The following is a 20,200-nucleotide window of genomic DNA, read 5'->3' as shown; positions in this document are numbered from 1 at the left end:
AAAAAAAAAGAAAAGCAAGCATGGAGAAGATGGTCTTTACCTTATGCGCATCAATAAGAACAATGCCTCCTTTCTCAAGTGGTTCTTTTGTTCCCATTAACAATTTTCCATCAAAATATCCTACTGCAAATGGTCTGTCTTCACTGAACCAAGCAATGCAGGTGACAGATACTACCATGATAAAAACACAAGAAAAGAATGGGTTTGTCACTATCTAGACACCTAGGTAGATGCTTTCAAAACAAAAAACAAAAAAAATGTGCTTTGACCACCACAGCAAGAAAACTTCTACACAGCTAACCAATTAGAGCCTGCAGCAGAGAGCTGATATAACCCACTTTGAGAATGTTCGTTATGAGTAAAAGAAATGACCCCACTTCTAACATTTCATTCTTTCACAGGAGTTTCTTTTTTTGTTTTTAAGAAAGAAAAACAGTAACGATCTGGTTGGTAGTAAAGCATTGTACCATGTTCTTCTTTTGAGAAAGAATCTACTATGAAACTGAAAAATCATCTTGATGATTCCTTCTGCTGTCACAGTCAGTGTTCCCAGGCTCTTAAGACTGTCTATCCTATCCTCTAATCACCATTGCTTTTTTGTATACTGTAAGGCTGAGAAGTAAAAAATAGTACCTAGAGGGCAGGATGGGCTTTGGGGGTAGCAGACAGGAAGATTTTCCTTCTACGCCTTTTAAAATGTTTTAACTTTTGAACCCTCTGAAGTTATTGTCAAAATTTTAAAAGTAGATTGTAAAAAACCCAAACCCAAAACATGACAAACAATTCTCCTGTCAAATAGAGTATTATACAAATCAGTACTGTGACCTCTGAATTACTTGTTTCCCCCAAATAACTAATAAAAACTGCTAGTAAGACATGCATTTACTCAAAGGTACTCAGTAAGAAAAACACAGAGGCAAACTTTGTGTCATCTGCTGAATCCAGGACCTTTCTTCTCCATCTTCCCCTATTTCCTTAGTTTACTCGGCCGTTAACAGCACAGGCGTTTCTACCCATGATTCCCCTATTCCATAGCTCTAACTTAAGGGATACTTGCATCCTGTTATAAATGGTCAATCATTCACACGAAGGATGAATGGCTAATATGGTGTAACAAAATGAAATTTCCCTTTGGCAGAGAGACAAAGTAAGGGGTAGAGAAACAGATTTCAATTCAATTACTAATTAAAATTAAAAACATAGCGGAAATGTTAGAAAACAAACCCAAAGTAACACCCACTCAGCATTTATATTCAACCAAAACGTTTGTCTATTTGTCTACTTTCTTGACTAGAAAATGTCTTACCATCCTTTCGATAGCAGTGCTCCAGTTCTCGGCGGTGCATAGTGGACACATCAACAACTTCAATCAGTCCTAGAGATCCGTCCATCCGTCCCACCAGCAATAACTCTGGAGATTCTCCTGACCAGGTTGTAGCTGGACCTTCTTCTGGCCAGGCCAGGGCAGATACCCAGTGAGGCTGAATATCTACTAATCCTTTTCCTCCTACAGAGGGAGAAATGTTAGCCCATTTTACTCTTTAAAAAAGAACACGTGCCAGGTGTAGTGGTACACATCCTTAAAAACAGCAATCAAGAGGCGGAGGCAGGTGGATCTCTGTAAGTTCGAGGCCACTCTAGTCTTCACGTGCCATATAGATAAAGATAGATAAGACAGAGATAGATAATAGCTAATGCACTCTCCAATTCACAACAGTCTATGAACCTAAAGGTCTGTGAAAACAAAATCTTATTCGTGTCTTGAGTATCATTTAAGTCAACAATCTTTAACTACTTATAGAAAAAAGAACTTCTACAGATGACAGAATAAAGGAATAAACTTAGTAGCAAATGGCAAACACTTAGGTGCTTGCCTATTGCTGGCAAATTGGCACGTTTCTTTCCCAGGACACTGCGAGAAGGCTAAAGGCAACATCACTAAGGTACTTCTGCGTTTAGTTTACTTGTTTTTGACACAGGCGTCACAATGTAGTCCAGGCTGACCTCCAACTTCAAGCAATCCTCCTGCCCCCACCCCCAAGTACTGAAATTCCATGGGCCATGATGCTCAGCGACTCGTAATAACTATTGAAACCCCACTTGATATGAGTAATTTACCTACAACTAAGACAAGCTAGCTACTCCTTTATTACGTGAATGACAACAGCCATTTCTTAAATATGTAAAAATAAACAAATACTAGTAAGTCTATAATTACAACAGTATTTTTTATCCCCTAGAAAAATACAATAAGATTTGATAAAGGGCTTTGTGGGTAAAGGCACCTGCTGCCAAGCCTAATGACCTACATTCAATCCCTAAGATCCACATGGTAGGAGAATACCAATGTCAAGTTGTTCTCTAACCTCCATACATGCACCCTAGTAGATAGATAGATAGATAGATAGATAGATAGATAGATAGATAGATAGAAAGAAAGATAAGAAAGAAAGAAAGAAAGAAAGAAAGAAAGAAAGAAAGAAAGAAAGAAAGAAAGAAAGAAAGAAAGAAAGGGAGGAAGGAGAGAGGAGAGAAAGGAGGGAGGAGAGAAAGGAGGGAGGAGAGAGGGGAGGAAGGGAGGGAGGGAAAAAATAAAGTATAAAGCACCTAATAATTTTTATCTCTGAAAGAAACAAATGATAGAGCTACTTCAAGTGACTGAAAATTATGCAGCTTAACAAAGCCTACTTACTGCTGCATTAAAAGAAGGTTTGGCTTACAGAAGTAGGTACCTGAAACTTCCAGGAAGTGCATCCTGTGCAGTATTTTCATAGAAAAGTTCATGGATTTCCAGGTAAAGAGAAGCCAGTGCTTTCAAGACTAAGTGAGAAGGAGGCTGAGCTGCACCCATTGCAGTTGCAAGACTCTTACCATTAACTTGCCAGATGTTTACCATCTTCTCCAAAGCCCCAGCAAGGTATTTGCCACTGATACTCCAGGAAACAGGTGAGAAGCTTGGGTCGCTGGGTGACCCAAGGCTTTCCTCAGCATCCCCTTCCCTAAAATTCAACAGATGAGTATGCAATTTCCATCCCCATTTCTAAATTTAGTAAGCTATATTTCAAACCTTGAAGCAAGGGGTACATACAGGCAGGCCATTATCATAGGGTATTCTTAGTCAACAGTATCTCTCACCACAGAGAAAATATCAACTATGAAGGAATGATGCTTTGACTACTCATTATTAGGACAGAATCTGTCAGCAAAGACCTTCAGAATTGATATGGGCTGGAGACAGAGTTACTATTCAGAGTATACTGATTTCTGTATGCCAAATTTATATAAAACGTCTTAGAAAAGGAATGTATGTAGAGAAAGAAACTTTACCAAATTTACTGTTGGTGGTGATGTAACTTAATCAGCTATTGTGGAAATTAGTTTGGAGAGTTTTCAGAAATTAAAACATAACTATCATATGCCCAGCTCCCTCGCTCCTGGGCACATACACTGAGCACTCCATACACTACTACTAGGATATCTATGCTCACATATTTATAGCCATTTTTTTAACTGTAACAAAGAATTGGCAACAATCTAGTTATCTATTAACAGATGAATGGGTAATAAAAATCTGGTGTATACATGAAATAGAATAATACTCAGTTCTACATAAATATGTATGATAAGATTTGTAAAAAAATGGATGGACTTAGAATGTATATCAAGTGAGGTCAAACAATCTCATAAAGGGAAAAAAAAACCCACATGATTTTCCTCATATGTGGAATCTAGCCAATAATATATGAATATACACAAACAAATGTATATGTGAATATAGTATAATCTATCTATAGAAAAGAGAGCACCAAGATTAAATCTTAGGAGATAAGGAAGGACTAAATGTGGGTAATAACATGAGTAAATACAGGAAGATACAAAACCAATTATGTTTTAGTTCTAACTCTGTTGTTGAGTTTCCATTTGTCTGGAGGTAAGCACATAAAAATATATTCAGTAGTGTTAGTGTAAAATCTAGTGCAAAGTTTCACAGCTGCTGTTCTATGTGGCTGTCTGACTGTACAGAAGTTCAGTGAGATGCATAGGCTTTAGGCTTGGTTACTATCGATGTGTGATTTTTTTTATTTCAAAGTTTTTATAATAAAATTTACTAAATCATTTTTTTAAAAAAAAGAAATACTTACAGCTAGCTACAGCACTATAAAGTTGCAACATGTCGACACAAAAGCAACTACTCTAATTCCCAAATAACCACAGAAGACTAATGAAAATCAGTATACTGGTTGATATAACTAAACATGTATTTGCTAGTAAGCTCTGTTCTAAATAGAATTTAAATTTTTATTTCCTGAATTACTACCATGGAAAGGTAAACGTGCATTCTGGAGATTTAGAAATATTCCAAAAGAAAAACCTTTAGTTTTAATGAGGATGGACTACACTAACACAACCAAGGTGAGGCCTGCCAAAGACTGCTCCAGTTTTACACCAGTGGAACAAGCACTTACAGTCTATTGAACACACAGGTTTGCTGAAGTGAGTATTGCTTCTTGGTAACATTCCACACCCGAATAGTGCCATCATTGCCACTGGTAGCCAACAGGCCTTTTTTATTACACCAAACACATGTCATCACCTAGGAAAATTAAAGAGAGATAAGCCAAGCCAAATTCTGAGTTAAAGGACTTTATCATTTGAAGTTCTATTAAAAAAAAAAATCCATGTTATTCAATATATGTGGTTTCCTAAATGTTTTGTAGAATACCCATTAGAGTACTAGGCTCAATCTTCCTCAAATTACTTAAGACATAATAAAGTCTTTTTTATAAACTTTTATTTTATTTTTATCTCCATAGGAGAGAACGCACATGCCAACGTGAACATGTTGCAGTCACAATTGAGGGAGTCAGTTCTTGCCTCTATTATAGCTCCTCTTGGATCACATCAGGCTTGGTGGTAAGTACTTTTACCCAATGAGCCACCTTACCTAGCTCTCTACTAAAATGTCTAAATATTTAATTAGTTAACAATAAACATTCGAACATGCTGAGAAGGAATGACTCCAAAAGGCAGAGCAAGCTGCTACACACATTCTCACATCCCTTCCAGATGACACTCATGTCAGTGTGGACTTCCTAAGGGACTGAAGATGGCTCAATGGCTACAAGGCCTATATTGCTCTTGAAGAGAACCCAAGTTTGGTTCCCTACACCCATACTGGACAGTTCACAACCACCTGGAACTCCAGTTCTGGGGGCATCTGATAACTCTAGCCTCCATGGGTTCTGCACTCACATGCACAAACCCCTTCTACCCTTCTACACACATTAAAAATAGTGATTTTAAAATTGATTAATTCATTTCCGTACTTGCTTCTTAAAACTTCAGGGCCTACTAGATTAATCACCTACAATACATCAAGTACTTGTATAGATAAGCCTTTATCTTTTAGGAACTGATTTCTTTCTGTTAACCCACATACAAAGAAACTAGAATTAGCAACTACTAGGCAAATCTTGGTAATCGTGTATATATCTGTGAGAAAAAGAGACATAGAAAGAGATACGGAGACCTACACTCTGAACAGTCAAACACGTAATTAACACACTTGATTTCAAAATACATACTCTGTTTTGGTGAGCCTCCAACTTGATAAAAGAGCATTTTCTGAGATCTCCTCCCATATCAGCGAGTGTTTGTGGAGCAGTTTGGTTGTCACGGTCATGTGCAGCAAGAGTGCGCACAAGTTGTTGAGCAGCCCATTGCCTATGCTGTGAGGATAGCCTAGAGGAGAGGCAGCAGGCTGCCAGGGCATTAGCCAGCTCCAGAGGGCCTACAGCAGAAGGATCATAGGAAGGATGGGCATACAATTGGGCAATAAAACCTGCTTAAACAAAACAATGAAATGATGCCCAGGTGAGAGTTGGTGATGATGAACAAACAAAAATGGGTTAACCCATTTCTTTTATAAATTAGCTCTTTTATAAGCAATCATTTTACTAAGATATGCATATAAGATATAAAGTATTTCACATCAAATTTCATAATAAATCTGATTCACTACAAACTAATATTTTATTATACACCAATAAACAGTCCTTGACCTAAGGACTGGAAATACAGCAGACATAATCTTTTGGCCCATGCAAAGGCAATAGGCCCTTAAGAATAACAAGCTAGTGTCTGCTGCTTTAAAAAAACAAAACAAACAAACAAAAAAAACAGCTTAGCAGGGACATTACTTGGGTTACAACTAAGTGACAGAGCACATGCTCAGAATGCGCTAGGCCTTGGGTTCCAATACTCAGCACCAAATACATAAGTAAATCATTTTAAAAACTGAATCTTAACATCTAGTAAAGGAACTAGATCAATTGATCCCAAAGTCCACCAATCTCACTTAAAATGTGCTTGACTGGGGTGAAGGTTAAATAGTGACTATATAGTAGTCCCTTCAAAGAGTTATCTTCCATACTATTCCTACTTAAATTGTATTAAGGAACCCGATCATGTATGGTAATTCAAGCCATTATCTGTAACTACACTAGTTGGTACATTTTCTAATACTCACTTCAATGTCTGTGCAAACTTGTAATCCCAGCACTCAAGAGGCACAGGAGGATTGCTGGTGTGGGGCTAACCTGGGACTACACAATTATACCCTATCTCAAAAACAAACAAACAAACAAACAAACAAACACAAAACCCCAAATCTGTCTCTGTAACTTTTTTATATTCCAAACTTAAGAAACGTCCTTTATTACAACAATGCGAAACCACACCTCTGAAGACTTAATCTACAGAAGACTGTACTCAAACAGCATGAAACCTACCTTTCTTTTCTATTTCTGTCTTATCATAGTTAGGTCTCAGTTTGGCCCCTTTGTCTGCCAATAATGCCACAAGGGCTTGAGTTACAACAAAGTTTGGGGAGGTTACAAGCTTATTCTCTTCAGCAATCCCACGGAGAAAGCTTGGTAGAAACTTCCGCTGAATGGGATCATCCACTGTGGTGAGATTGACACCTGTTGCAGCAGAAATCAAGTTCTGAAGAGCAATCAGGACAAATGGTTTAATTTTTACATGTTTTTGAAACAAAAAGATTTAATTTCAAAATGTTGTAAGAATCCCTGGGAAAAACAAAGCAGGAATTCCTGAAGCTACCTTACCTGTGTACACAGCTGAACCAGCAGCTTTGCAGCGCTTGGAGTATTTGATGCCAGGCATCCCACTGCTGTGCTCAGGTAGGCCAGGCAAGAAATGGGCTTGCTGGCCTTACTGTGTCCGCCTCGTGAACGTTCTGAGGTACTGGCTATGGCAGAAGGGCTGGTGGAAAGGCCAGCTCTCCCTGCTGCAGCTAAGCACATTAGCCGAACCAGTGTACGGATATCTGTTAACCCCAGAGACTCGAGACCAGCAGCCAGGCTACAACTGGAACCACTGTCAGGAAAAGACAGCACTTCAGATAGACGAAACAGATTTCTTAAGGGGCAGTTTTGAACCCCACATACTTATCATCAAAAACTCAAATCAAACAAAAGCTGTACCATTCATTATATATGTCCTTGTATCAAAACATGACATAAGATGGAAATGATCACTTACACTTTTATTTTTAATGAACATTGCATGCACTGAGAGTTATCACTAAATCACTGGAATATGACATTAGGAATGTTCACAGAACAGAAACTTTCATTCTGGAAACCCCCATCCTCTAAGTCAAGAGACAGAACTCTAGCAGCACCTCAGTGGCTTGCTGAGGGCTCCTCAGAGCCATTGTGTCTACAGAAGTAACTGTTGTCTATTGTCTAAAGCTATACATTAGTTTTATCTATTTTTATTCTTTATGAGTTCTGCAGAAACATTAGTTCACTATTTAATTTCTACCTAGTACCAACTAAACAGTTTAATTTCCAGTGTCTGGAACAACAACAAAAAAGATATGCAACTGACTGTTACTAAATTGGCATTATTTCAACCCTAAAAAAGCCAAGTATTAACTAAATAAATACCAATAATGACTAAGATTAACCTAAATTTATTCAACAATACATTGTCAAGTTTTAAAAACTCTCTCATATCCCCTACCAGACTCCTGAGTGAAATATGTCAGAAGCTAACTGCATCACTTGACACAATAATACTTACCTGACTGAGAGAAGAGACAGTGCTCGCATGACCATGGTTCTGGCCAGAAGGACTTGAGCGGCAGCAGTCACCCTCCTTAGAGCCACTACTCGGTCATGAGGATTTGCAAGGGCTGCTGCCTGCTCTCCTAATGTTACTCTCCCAGAGGAACTCTTTTCCACAGACCCATGGCAACCTGAAAGCAGAATTTTGCTCAGTTTTCAACAAAGTAAGATAAAGTATCTAGACTACTAAATTTTTCTCCCTTGTTTTATGTAGGTTCTAATCTGCAAAGAAATATAGCAAGACAATGTTTGCTCACCTAGAACTAGTAGAAAATTCCTTAAGATATTAAACTTAAGAGATTTCTGAGTTAATAGAAGAGATTTTCCATTAAATACATGTTTTTTCCTCTATTCTTTTTATGTGTCACTTATGATATTAAGAGATATAAGAAAGGAATAGTTTTTAAAAAGTATTTTGTTTTTATTTTATATATATGAGTATTTTGCCTAAATGTATGTATGTGAACCATGTGTGTGCAGTGCCAAAGAAAGACAGAAGAGGACATCAAGTCCCTTGGAACTGGAGTTATAGACACTATAAGCAGCCATGTAGGAGCTGGGAACAAAACCCAGGATTTTCTTACAAGAGCAACAATGCTCTTAATCACTGTCACAGCTCTTCAGAGACAGGAAAGATAGAAATAAAATATGCTTTGAGTACAAATAAAGAACTAAGTCACTGATAGTGCCAATTTTTAAATTTTGGTTGGTGGGAGGGGGAGGGGTATGCAGAAAGGGGTGGTACACATGTGAACTTGACCAGTCTAGCCAAATCAATGAGCTCCAATTTGGTTCAGTGCAAGACCCTGTCTCAAAAAAAATAAGGTTGAAAAGAATATAGAAAAAAAAAAAACAAAAACAAAAACAAAAACAAAAAAACCTCTTGTCAAACTTCTGAACTATATTCAGTACTCCTTTCCCACCAAATGGCCAAAGAGACTTGCTGGTATGAAGTGGGGCTAAGCCATTATTACTACTATTTACCTAGGATACTAAATATAAAAGATAAATATAAATATTAAAATGGACCAAAAATTAATGATAATTAGCCTTTCAGCTTACCAATTTGCATCAAAGTCTCTTCCATACTGTTGGTAGCTGTGACCATTGCTACTGATGCTCCCAGGGGGTCACTGTCAGGGAACTGAACTGGTTCTGGCACAATGCGCCGGTCATTTAAACCAAGTGGTCCAGCAAGCAATTCAAATTCTTCTTCACCTGTTAGTTTGTCATCTTCATCAACATCTAACATGTCCCAGTCTTCTGGAATTTAAATAAATATATGGCATGTGAATATAAACATGGCATAGTTCGGCTAACAGTGATTATTTTAAGATAAATCTAAAATGTTCAAGGAGGGCTACAAAATGAACACAGCGCCATCTCCTGGAGACCTAAGCAAGCTGCATTCCTGAGGCATGTGAGACTACTGGAAAGGGGAGTGGAATAAGATCCACTGAAAGAAAAAGCAAATGCTACAACTGATCACAGAGGGCTCAGCCAATATATATTCAAGCAAATGCATGCTCTAGAAAACAAATTATACTCATCTCAACTTTTTTCCCACTTTTCCACTCATTTTTTTCCACAATTAGGATAGAAAAAACTTCAAAATGTTACATTTTTTTGCTATTCTGGAAAAAAAAAACCCTCCAAACAAATTACTACTGTATGGTAAACCTGACATTTGAGTTTGGGTTCTTTCTTTCTCCTATAACTCTCAAGAATGGAATGTTGTTATCAAGTAACCTCAGATCCACTTAGGAAAAGCTCTAGTTAATATGTACATAAACACAAACACACATAATGGTAAAGTTAGTAGCAGATGTTAAGCAAGAAGTAGACATAAAAATACACATAAAATAAGGAAGCTCTCAAAGCAAACAAACCTTCATACACACTGTCCTGCTTGCCAATTAGATCTGGGGCTTGTCCCTTGTACCTGCACCAAACATGAAGAACACCGTGGTTTATATAAAAGTTAGTACCCAAATGCAAATTAAGTCATTAGAATATTATAAGAGTTCATTAATAAAGCAGCAAAAAGTAAAAGTGTCTTGTGTTATGGGACAAATGCAGTAAAAACTACCATTTGTACGCACGTTTATAGATGGCTGCTTTACCCAAACAAACAAACAAACAAAAAGTAAAAAACAAAAAACAAAAATCCTTAGGGACATTTGTGATTACCTTCAATAACTCTTTTAATAAAACTCTGTCCTACAAAGGACCAAAGATTTAACGGTTGTAGAACTAGAGGTTAAGTATATGAAGAAAGAAAGTCTCTTTTGTTCCCCCACAGAAGCCCATTTAAATAGAACACTCTGTGTGTGTGTGTGTGTGTGTGTGTGTGTGTGTGTGTATTGTCAAGAAGAACATCCTAGTTAAGGTAACAGAAATATGCTGAAAAACATCCATTTGAAAACTTGATTCTATAGCTCTGAGAATTAAAATGAGGACCCTGATCACAGCCTGTCATGATGCTAATGGTCGACAGAGTGCAACTGTCATGAAGGGCCCACTGCCATGCTGCTATGCCTGGGGGACCAAAAGAGTAAAAATGGCTCCCAAATCTCCTGAGAATGTAATTCCTTGACCTCCACAAGCTCTGCCCCGAATACAGTCAAAGTTAATTCTTTACATAAAAGAGAGAGAGAAAGAGAGAGAGAGTGTGTTTCTGTGTTTTAACAGAGTGAGATGTTGTTATCCAAGGAAGCTGGTATCTATAACACAATTTCAAGGTACCTTTCAGAATTTGTAGTCTTGGTCTTAGTCTTCAGGGCTAAGTACTTCTCCCTGCAGCTGCCACACAGCAGGTAGTATGGATTTCCACTCCCACATTCACCACCAAACCAGCCATCCACATAGGAGCCATTGCTGCGATACCCCTGGCGGTTCGCACTGCGCCCACAGCCAGGGTGGTTTCTCTTCATGTGCTGGTTGAAGCTGACGACATTGCATTCACAAAGTTCACACACGACCACTTCTTCCCTGTCTTCAGACTCACAAACATGCTGTACAAAATGATTTTATACCAAATTATAGTCAACGTAGGGTAAGAGGTAGATTGTTTGTGATATAAAACTAGCTGCTTTTTAAATATCCTACAACAGTTCAGTGACGTTCATTAGTGCTATGTAACTTTCTTTCAAGTCAGAATTCAGACCACACAATCTGAAGATATGCTTTGCTTTTCTTCTATTTGCTTAAGTTATAAATTAAGATTATTCTGCTGGAAATAAAAAAGAAATTCAATAATTTAAATTTATCTCAAACCATTAAAAAAATTCTCTAGTGAAAACACTTTTTACCTGGCCATAATATGAGACCTATTTTCTGAATTTCTAAGATGCCATTATGTTTCATTTATGTTATTAACCTAATCAAGCAGATAAAAGTTCACATCTATGAGCTTTAAAGTTTCCCCTATACCGGAGGATCCAGCAATACCTCTCCTGGGCATATATCCAGAAGATGTCCCAACCGGTAAGAAGGACACATGCTCCACTATGTTCATAGCAGCCCTATTTATAATAGCCAGAAGCTGGAAAGAACCCAGATGTCCCTCAACAGAGGAATGGATACAGAAATTATGGTACATTTACACAATGGAGTACTACTCAGCTATTAAAAAGAATGAATTTATGAAATTCCTAGCCAAACTGCTGAATCCTGCTGCTTGTGGACGTTGTACATCGTGGTGCGCACTAGGCTCCGCACCACGATGTACAACGTCCACAAGCAGTGTCTCTTGTGAGACGATGCTGGGGCCTAGCAAACACAGGAGTGGATGTTCACAGTCAGCTATTGGATGTATCACAGGGCTCCCAATGGAGAAGCTAGAGAAAGTACCCAAGGAGCTAAAGGGATCTGCAACCCTATTGTTGGAACAACATGATGTACTAACCAGAACCCTGGAGCTCTTGTCTCTACCTGCATATGTATCAAAAGATGGCCTAGTCGGCCATCAATGGAAAGAGAGGCCCATTGGACTTGCAAACTTTATATGCCCCAATATAGGGGAATGCCAGGGCCAAAAGAATGGGAATGGGTGGGTAGGGAAGTGGGGGGCGCTATGGGGGACTTTTGGGATAGCATTGGAAATGTAATTGAGGAAAATATGTAATAAAAATATTAAAAATTAAAAAAAAAAGAAAAAAAAATAAAGTTTCCCCTATAAAAATGTAATGCTAAATAATTAATATACACATAAACCTACATGAACTCTGTCCCTGGACGAGGGGTGTTATAAGACTGGTTCCCACATGAGCCTTATACTGACTAAATAGAAACTATGAAGGACAAGAGCATGCACTCAGACAGGAATGTGATTAAAGCAATCATGTTATACAACCCAGCAATGTACTAGGGCCTAATGTCAAGTTTTGAAATTTCTCTTCAACATCACAATGAAGTATTGCCACAATATGGCTCTAGTCATCTAGTCTGGGGAGAGAAGCAATAAATCACACAGAGAAAGCAACAAGATAGACTTTCTTATCAGTTTGTTAGTTTCAACGCAATGCTCAATCAGTAAATCCCCAAACCTCAGGATGAGATGAAAGACTCTTTCAACTCTAGGCAAGGCTGCTGTTAGTAAGCTGTATGAACAGGAGGGCAGGAAAATAAGTCAGAGCAGCCCCCGCTGCAGTCACACACACCCAGGTAGGCCAATCCAGTACCTCTGGGATCCACATTCCCAGAATATCATTGTCACTGGTCAGGTCTTGTCCAAACATAGCTTCCATTGCTTCATCATCAAGATCAATTTCCAATTCCTCATCTAAATTAAAGTCATACAACGCCCCTGGGTCTTGCTGCAAAGATATTCCTTCTCTCCGACTTTGATTCCTGTGAGCCTGCACAGAGCGGTATAACCCCGCTCAGAACAAAACAAAAAAGGCATTTTATTTGCATGAAGAAGATAATTCTATTTTATCAGTTCTTAATTGCCACACATGTAGAAGAAAATCTCACTCAGTTACTTCTCTGGATCCCAAACCATAAAATTACAACTATCATATAAGGTATACCATCTCTCAGACTGCTGATAAGTTTAAATAAGTCACTACATACAAAAGAAATTAAGATGTTACATTTTTATTTGAGTTATAAATATTATTTAATTTAAAATATCACCTATTATTACTCTCCCAGGTTCAATTTTTTAAATTCAACCTCTTTTCATTTTATGGTAAATGTCTAGCCTATATTTTCTAAGCAAGTCTCAAATTTCTTTCTCATGGTAATAGTTAGGACTGAATCACCACTTATATTTGATATTTTAATAATCAAATTCTTTTTAATAATGGTAATATGGTTTCCAGTTTGGGAAATATATTTTCTTGTGGCTAAGATATAGCTTAGTGGTAGACTACTTGCCTAGCATGCATAAGGCCCTGGGTGTGACCCCTAGCATTGTGATGGTAGTGGTGGTGGTGGTGATGATGGTGATACAATAGTGGAATAAAGATATACCTCTGTGGTGAAGTGTTTACTTAGAATGTGCAAGGCTCTGGTTTTAATTGCCAGGATAATAAAAATCGCCAACAAAAAGAAAATATATTCCCATGCTCTCATGCTCTCAAGCTAATCCTAGAATTTACTAATGTATTAAGAGAATTTATTCTTGCTTCCCTCGGGCCTAGGCTCTAAAGCTAGAGTACAGCAGAAAAACCAGTGTCTACTTCTGCGTGTTATAGTGCAGCTCCTAGAACCTTCTGACCACTGATGCTAAACATGAATTATGCAGCATCACTTCTCAAATTATAACTGACTAAAGGCAGAGAGCAGCTACAAAATCTTTCGAAATCTACAAGTGGCCACCATAGCCTCCAATACCAAAGGAAATCCTATGAATGCATGCTGTGATTAGTGAAATTAAACAGAGTTCAAAATTACATGCAAATTGCTATTCCACTAAATATTAGCATCACTAGTTCACTTAATTCTTTAGTTTGTATCTTCTTTAATCCTGCTTCAATAATGATTTTTAAAAGAGATCTTTCACCAAGAGAGGCATGTGAAAAATAATTACCTGCTCTTGCAAGCAGAGTGCGTGCTGCTAAGTCAAATTTGTGCCTTCTTGTTACTGTTGAGCGACCTCTAGTTGGTGGTCCACTTCCAGAAGCTGCATTCTCTGTATGATCCAGATTATCAGGGCTACAAAAGCAAGTATGAAGGCAACAAGAATTTTTTTAAAGCTCTCATGAAAAGAAAGCAGAAGTACATGCTTGTTTGTAGTATTACCCTTTTCTCCAAATATCACTGAGAATAAAATAGTTTGTGTATGTTTCTGCATGTGTCTCTGTGTGCTGTGCATATGCTCATGTATGTGTGGGGGCAGGGGAATGTGTGTGGAGGCTGGCAGGACAATCTAGTGTTGCTTCTTAGCTACTGTTTTTGGGGTTCCCCCCTACCCCAAGACGGGGTCTCTTACTGCCCTGGAACTAACCAAGGAGGCTAGACAGGCTGGCTGGCTACTGAATCCTGGGATCCACCCATCTACCTATCCAGATGACAGTGGTGGTTGCGGTGATGGTGAGATGTGTGTATGTGTGTGCTCGGGTGCCTGTGTGTATTTGTATATGTGTTTTGAAAAAAGAGTCTCACTATGTAGCTTGCTCTGGCTTGCCTAGAAATCATGATATGTAGATAGAGCTCCACCTCCTTCCGTGGGGATTAAAGGTGTGTACCACTACACCCATCCATGCCGGGGTTTTTAAAAAAGGATTCTAGGAATTAAACTCAGGTTGCAAGTACTTTACTTATAATCACTCCTTAAACAGGTTTTTAAGGCTTAAAATATTTTAAATAAAAATTAAGACATTTTATAGAATACCATCATAGCATGTTTAGAACTGTTTTTCTTGTTTGCATGCTTTGTCATTCTCAATGTCTTTGGCTATAAAAACATCATTTTTTAAAATTAGATACTGACGGTATCAAAAAAGGAAATGAACGTGACTTGCATAAAACATTTTTGGTGGAGGAGAGAGAGTTGCTGGCAATTAAGCCAGGGGTCTTCAGTATACTACAGCATCTACGACTGTAACTATCCCCTTAGCCTGTGACAAAGCTTTCAAAGTTTTCATCCCTTGTGAAGCTCTTTACTTTTAGGCATGTCATACATGGCTTCTCGGGCATTAATTTTACTGGATTTTGAATTCGTCCAATAGTAAAATGATGCTTAATTCATCTCCATAATCAAACAGGAGCAGAGCCTAGAGTATCATCCAAACCCCATAGCAAAAGAAAAAATAACTTCAAACTAAACCCTAAATCATTAAATATTTAACACCTGAAATGATAGAGAATTTGTGCCAAGGAGAAACAAATATTTCAAATTAAATTTTGAAAATATTCATGGAACTTATAAAAAAGTTTTCATGTTTTGTAAGATATAACCTACCCCTTTCTGACTTCTATAGGCAACACGCAAAAACAGGGTGCATAAATATACATGAAGGCAAAATACTATACATGTAAAACTTTTAAAAGAAAAAAATAGTCATAAGAATTGTAAAAGAAAAGTGATTTTAAGAGAAAATTTTAGGACATTTTATTATATCTCACAATGATACCTCATAGGGTACATATATTTCAGAACTCTTTTCACAGCTTTTTTTTTTTTTTTAAAGGATCATATAATACTAGATAGTAAAAACTATAGGATTTGGGAATATATCTATATATCTCAGTGTTAGAGTACTAGCCTAGCATGTATAACTTTGGATTTGATCCCCAGCACTGAAGAAAACTTTAAAATAAATGGACATATAAACTTAACTAAAATGAGACAGAAAAATCTATTCCTATAAAATTCACTAACTAAATCAGTTGGGGTTTTGTTTGTTTGTTTTTTGTTTTTTCCAGTTCTAATAAGGACTGAACTCAGGACCCTAGAAAGAGTTTTTCTGTGTAGCCTTGGCTATTCTGGAACTTGTTCTGTAGACCAGGCTGGCCTCAAACTCTCAAGAGATCCACATGCCTTTCTTTGTCTCCCAAGTGCTGGGACCAAAGGTGTGTGCCACCACCATCTGGCTCAATCTTTTCTTATTTTTATTAAATTTATAAAACAGTAGAAGCATTTATGATGGGAAAGAATTGGGGTTTTAGAGGCAATAGTTAGGACACAAGAGACAGGAATAAAGAAAGTAGAATTTTACCTTTCACTAAAGCCTTCCTCCATTTCAGCAGCATCAGCTGATGGTATGTCTCCTGGTGACTGTAAATAACAGGGATCATTTGACTTCCCGCCACTTCCCAGAACTGTCGCTCCATGTCTGGCGTCTGCTGTGCTGCTGGGCTGGGGCTCCTCCTCATCCTCATGCCCAGGGTGCTCTATCATCCACATAGCAAGAACAGTGATGTTCTGGGCATCAGCCTCTCCTCGAGCACCTATACAAGCAGAAATGTTGTCTGACACTGAATTTGGATAAAATAATCAATATCTTATGTCATTAATTTATGAGAGTTTGTTCTGATGATTTTATAATAGATCTGCTGTTTAAAATCTTAAGAAGAGAGGCTCAGAAATGACTCAGCAGTTAAGAGCACTTGCTGCTATTCCAGAGATACAAGTTCCATTCCTAATACCCATGTCAGGCATCTCACAACCAACTCTAACCCCAGGTCCAGGGAACCCAATTCCGTCTTCTAGCCTCCACAGGCATCTGCATTCACATGTACACAGACACAGACACACACAGACACAGACACAGACACACACACAAATAAAAATATCTTTTAGAAAATCTTAACAAGATTTAAAAAATTCTTCCTTCAATAACACTTAAGACTTCTTGTATGGATAAATACTGCAGTATAAAAATATCTTACCTGTAGCTTCCATGGCTTTAGCAATCTGTCGAAGAGAGAAGCCCATTTCCAGTAAAGGAACTGCAATTGCTGGGGGAGGAGGGGACGTTGAAAGTCTGCTGCTTGGGTCTGACAAGGCTGAAGCAGAAGAAAGAACAAAGTGGGCTTAAATACTGGACACCACAAACAAAGTATACACATAGCAACTGTGACACTTCAATTTCCTAGAATTATTCAAACTCAATACAAATTTACTATTAAAATGTGATTAACAAAACTGGGTATGGAGTTGCTTGTCAGGAACCGTAGCACTCAGGGGGGCTGAGGCAGAAGGATCATGATTTTGAGGCAAGCCCAAAAGAGAGGGTGTTTATAAAATTGACTGTTTGTTTGTTTGTTTGTTTAAAACCATAAATGAAGCCAAACTTCTCATAGCAATATTGAGCTGTTGTACAGATAAGTAAATATGTTCATAATAAAAATTAAATATAAAAAATTTTCAAGAAGAGCATAAAGAAATCTTCTTTTTTTTTTTTTGAGACAGGGTTTCTCTGTGTAGCCCTGGTTGTCCTGGAACTCACTCTGTAGACCAGGCTGGCCTCGAACTCAGAAATCCGCCTGCCTCTGCCTCCCAAGGGCTGGGACTAAAGGCGTGAGCCACCACCGCCCGGCTGAGAAATCTTTTTCTTCTGAACTACTGCAGAATTAACAGCAACCCAGATGCTTTAACTTCTCTGAATGTTAATAGGCAATTTGTACAAATACAGCCAAAATTTGAAGATTAACAATATGATCATTTAACACAGCTCCCAGTCTAGTTTCACCACATATACTGGTAATGTTCTTTATAGCAAAAGATCTAGGATCATCTGTGCATTTTACCTGGTTATGAAGTCTCTTTGGTCTCTTTAAGCCCCTTTGGTTTGCTTCTGCTAGTACTGAGGATTGAACTCAGGGGCTTAAACATACAAGGTAAGTACTCTCTCACTCTATTTTTACTTTTTATTTTGAGACAAAGCCTCATTAAGTTGTTCACTATGATCTTGAACTTGTGATCCTTCTGCCTCACATTTCTGAGTTGCTGGTCAACCACTGTGATACATGACAAATCATGGCCAGTTATTTTGTATGAAGCCCCTCAATTTGGGTTTCCACTGATATTTCTTTCCTTGATACATTACAACTGTATGGTTATGATTAAAGCTACACTTAGAAGGAGACATTTTTAGCACAGAACACTGGCTTATTAAGAATGGGAGGACATATGTGATTGATACGCCCTGTTACTTCTCTCCAAATGGATGTAATTCAATCTACAATTCAAAACATAGAAAGCACTCAGTTTAAAAATATAGTTCACTTTCATTAAGTGCCTTTTTAATCTTCAATTAAGAAAAGGCACAATGATTATATAACAAAGCCCATGTATCTAGAACGCAAAGAGGTTTGGGTACTATATATATTATACTTCTTGACAGCAAGTTCACCTGTGCGATTAGCTGGCCTTGTAGACTGGGAATCTGGAGAAGTTAAACTCTGCCTTCTTCCTACTTCATCAGAAGGAGAGGCTGGTAATGATGATATTGGAGGAGTCTGTGCACGGCGTGTAGGAAGTACAGTGGTAGTTGGATAACTAGAAAACATTTGCCTTTAAGAAAATAACAATAATTAGAAAAAAAAATCCCAACTGGGAAAGAACAGACATTAAAATATGTATGTATGTATGTATGTATGTATGTATGTATGTATATATGTATGTATGCATGTATTCATTTAATGCATGTGAATTCACTGTCACGCTCTTCAAAAACACTAGAAGAGGGCATTGGATCCCATTACAGATGGTTGTGAGACACCATGTGGTTGCTGGGAATTGAACTCAGGAGTTCTGGAAGAGCAGTCAGTGCTCTTATCTGCTGAGCCATCTCTCCAGCCTATATTATACATCTTTTTACACAACAAATTACAACCTGAAAGTCAGCACAAGTTAGCTATAATTTAATACAAAGTGATGAGAGATTCCTCAGTATTAAAAGTAATTATTTTGTAGGTTATTCTCAACTATAAAAGTATAATTTTCCACCAGGCAGTGGTGGCGCACACCTTTAATCCCAGCACTTGGGAGGCAGAGGTAGGAAGATTTCTGAGTTCGAGGCCAGCCTGGTCTACAGAGTGAGTTCCAGGACAGCCAGAGCTATACAGAGAAACCCTGTCTTGAAAAAACAAAACCAAAAACCAAAAAAAAAAAAAAAAAAAAATAGCAGGAACATATTGGGGATTAATACAGAAATAACAAAAATAAATTAACAACCCTTGCCTTTTGTGGAGTTTTTCTTCTACTATAAGTTCGTGACAGGGGCATTTTGGTATAAAAATAGTAGTCAAGAAACTAAAGAAGAATTTTAAGGACAAGAAACTTGGACTCGAGATATGCCTCAGATGGTAGGAGTATTTGCCTAACAAGCACAAAACCCTGGGTTCAATCTTCAGTTTGTATACAACTTAGTGTGGTAGCACAGACTATAATCCCAGCAATTAGAAGATAGAGAGGAATTCAGGGTCATCCCTGGCCTTTTAGGGAGTTCAAAGGTAGCCTAGGATACATGAGACCCTGTGTCAAAAACAAAAGCAGATAAAAAACTTTACTTTAAATATTAAATTCACTAGCTATAAATTAATATTGATGTCAAGTATTAACTTATAGGAGAATTAAAGAAAGAATAAGTATACAGTTAGCACAATTCAAATATAGTATGTATGTATCATATACCAAAGGGAGTTAACATGTACTTGCTATGGTGGCATGAAGAGCATGTGAATGAGAGGCACAGAGAGGAGAGGCACTCCCTCTCACATTAAGGAAGAGGACACTGATGAAGAAGCAAGTCTAGATCTGTCCCCGCACACTAGGGCTTTTTCTTTTCTGTAAGGCAGGGGATTGAACATAGAGCCACTTGCATATGCTACGCAAGTGCTCTACTACCACCAAGCTTTATTCTTAGCAATCAAAGAGGATTCCAGCTTCAGAAGAGCACTGTTTACCCAATAATCCATGGCACATAGAGGAAGCAATAGGCTTACCTCCAATCAATTACAAGCCAGTAGTAGAGAAACAAAGATTAAGAAGAAAGGAAGAGGGCTGGTGAGATGGCTCAGTGGGTAAGAGCACCCGACTGCTCTTCCGAAGGTCCGGAGTTCAAATCCCAGCAACCACATGGTGGCTCACA

The 20,200-nt window shown here is 38.0% G+C and overlaps 1 protein-coding gene across 5 annotated transcripts in view; it reads right to left on the bottom strand.

Annotated features, from left to right (window-relative positions):
• The window catches only part of Herc1 (HECT and RLD domain containing E3 ubiquitin protein ligase family member 1), a 159,282-nt gene that overhangs the window by 33,618 nt on the left and 105,464 nt on the right, over positions 1 to 20,200 (bottom strand). For 3 of the 5 annotated variants that reach the window (XM_029481103.1, XM_029481106.1, XM_029481104.1), the window contains exons 40-55: positions 18,461 to 18,621; positions 16,995 to 17,111; positions 16,322 to 16,553; positions 14,191 to 14,315; positions 12,815 to 13,035; positions 10,899 to 11,167; positions 10,043 to 10,095; positions 9,216 to 9,416; positions 8,110 to 8,284; positions 7,128 to 7,398; positions 6,792 to 7,005; positions 5,586 to 5,842; positions 4,467 to 4,594; positions 2,872 to 2,999; positions 1,307 to 1,507; positions 41 to 171 (exon numbers count right to left, since the gene is read on the bottom strand). In XM_029481103.1, coding sequence (XP_029336963.1) covers positions 41 to 171; positions 1,307 to 1,507; positions 2,872 to 2,999; positions 4,467 to 4,594; positions 5,586 to 5,842; positions 6,792 to 7,005; positions 7,128 to 7,398; positions 8,110 to 8,284; positions 9,216 to 9,416; positions 10,043 to 10,095; positions 10,899 to 11,167; positions 12,815 to 13,035; positions 14,191 to 14,315; positions 16,322 to 16,553; positions 16,995 to 17,111; positions 18,461 to 18,621 — 2,884 coding nt within the window. The remainder of the gene's footprint in view (positions 1 to 40; positions 172 to 1,306; positions 1,508 to 2,871; positions 3,000 to 4,466; positions 4,595 to 5,585; positions 5,843 to 6,791; positions 7,006 to 7,127; positions 7,399 to 8,109; positions 8,285 to 9,215; positions 9,417 to 10,042; positions 10,096 to 10,898; positions 11,168 to 12,814; positions 13,036 to 14,190; positions 14,316 to 16,321; positions 16,554 to 16,994; positions 17,112 to 18,460; positions 18,622 to 20,200) is intronic. The other 2 variants (XM_029481107.1, XM_029481105.1) reach the window with 2 other exon arrangements.

This window comes from Mus caroli, chromosome 9 (genome assembly GCF_900094665.2).
Source record: "Mus caroli chromosome 9, CAROLI_EIJ_v1.1, whole genome shotgun sequence".
NCBI lineage: Eukaryota > Metazoa > Chordata > Mammalia > Rodentia > Muridae > Mus > Mus caroli.
The sequence above is the reverse complement of the archived record's forward strand: the minus strand, read 5'-3'. Positions and strand labels throughout refer to the sequence as shown.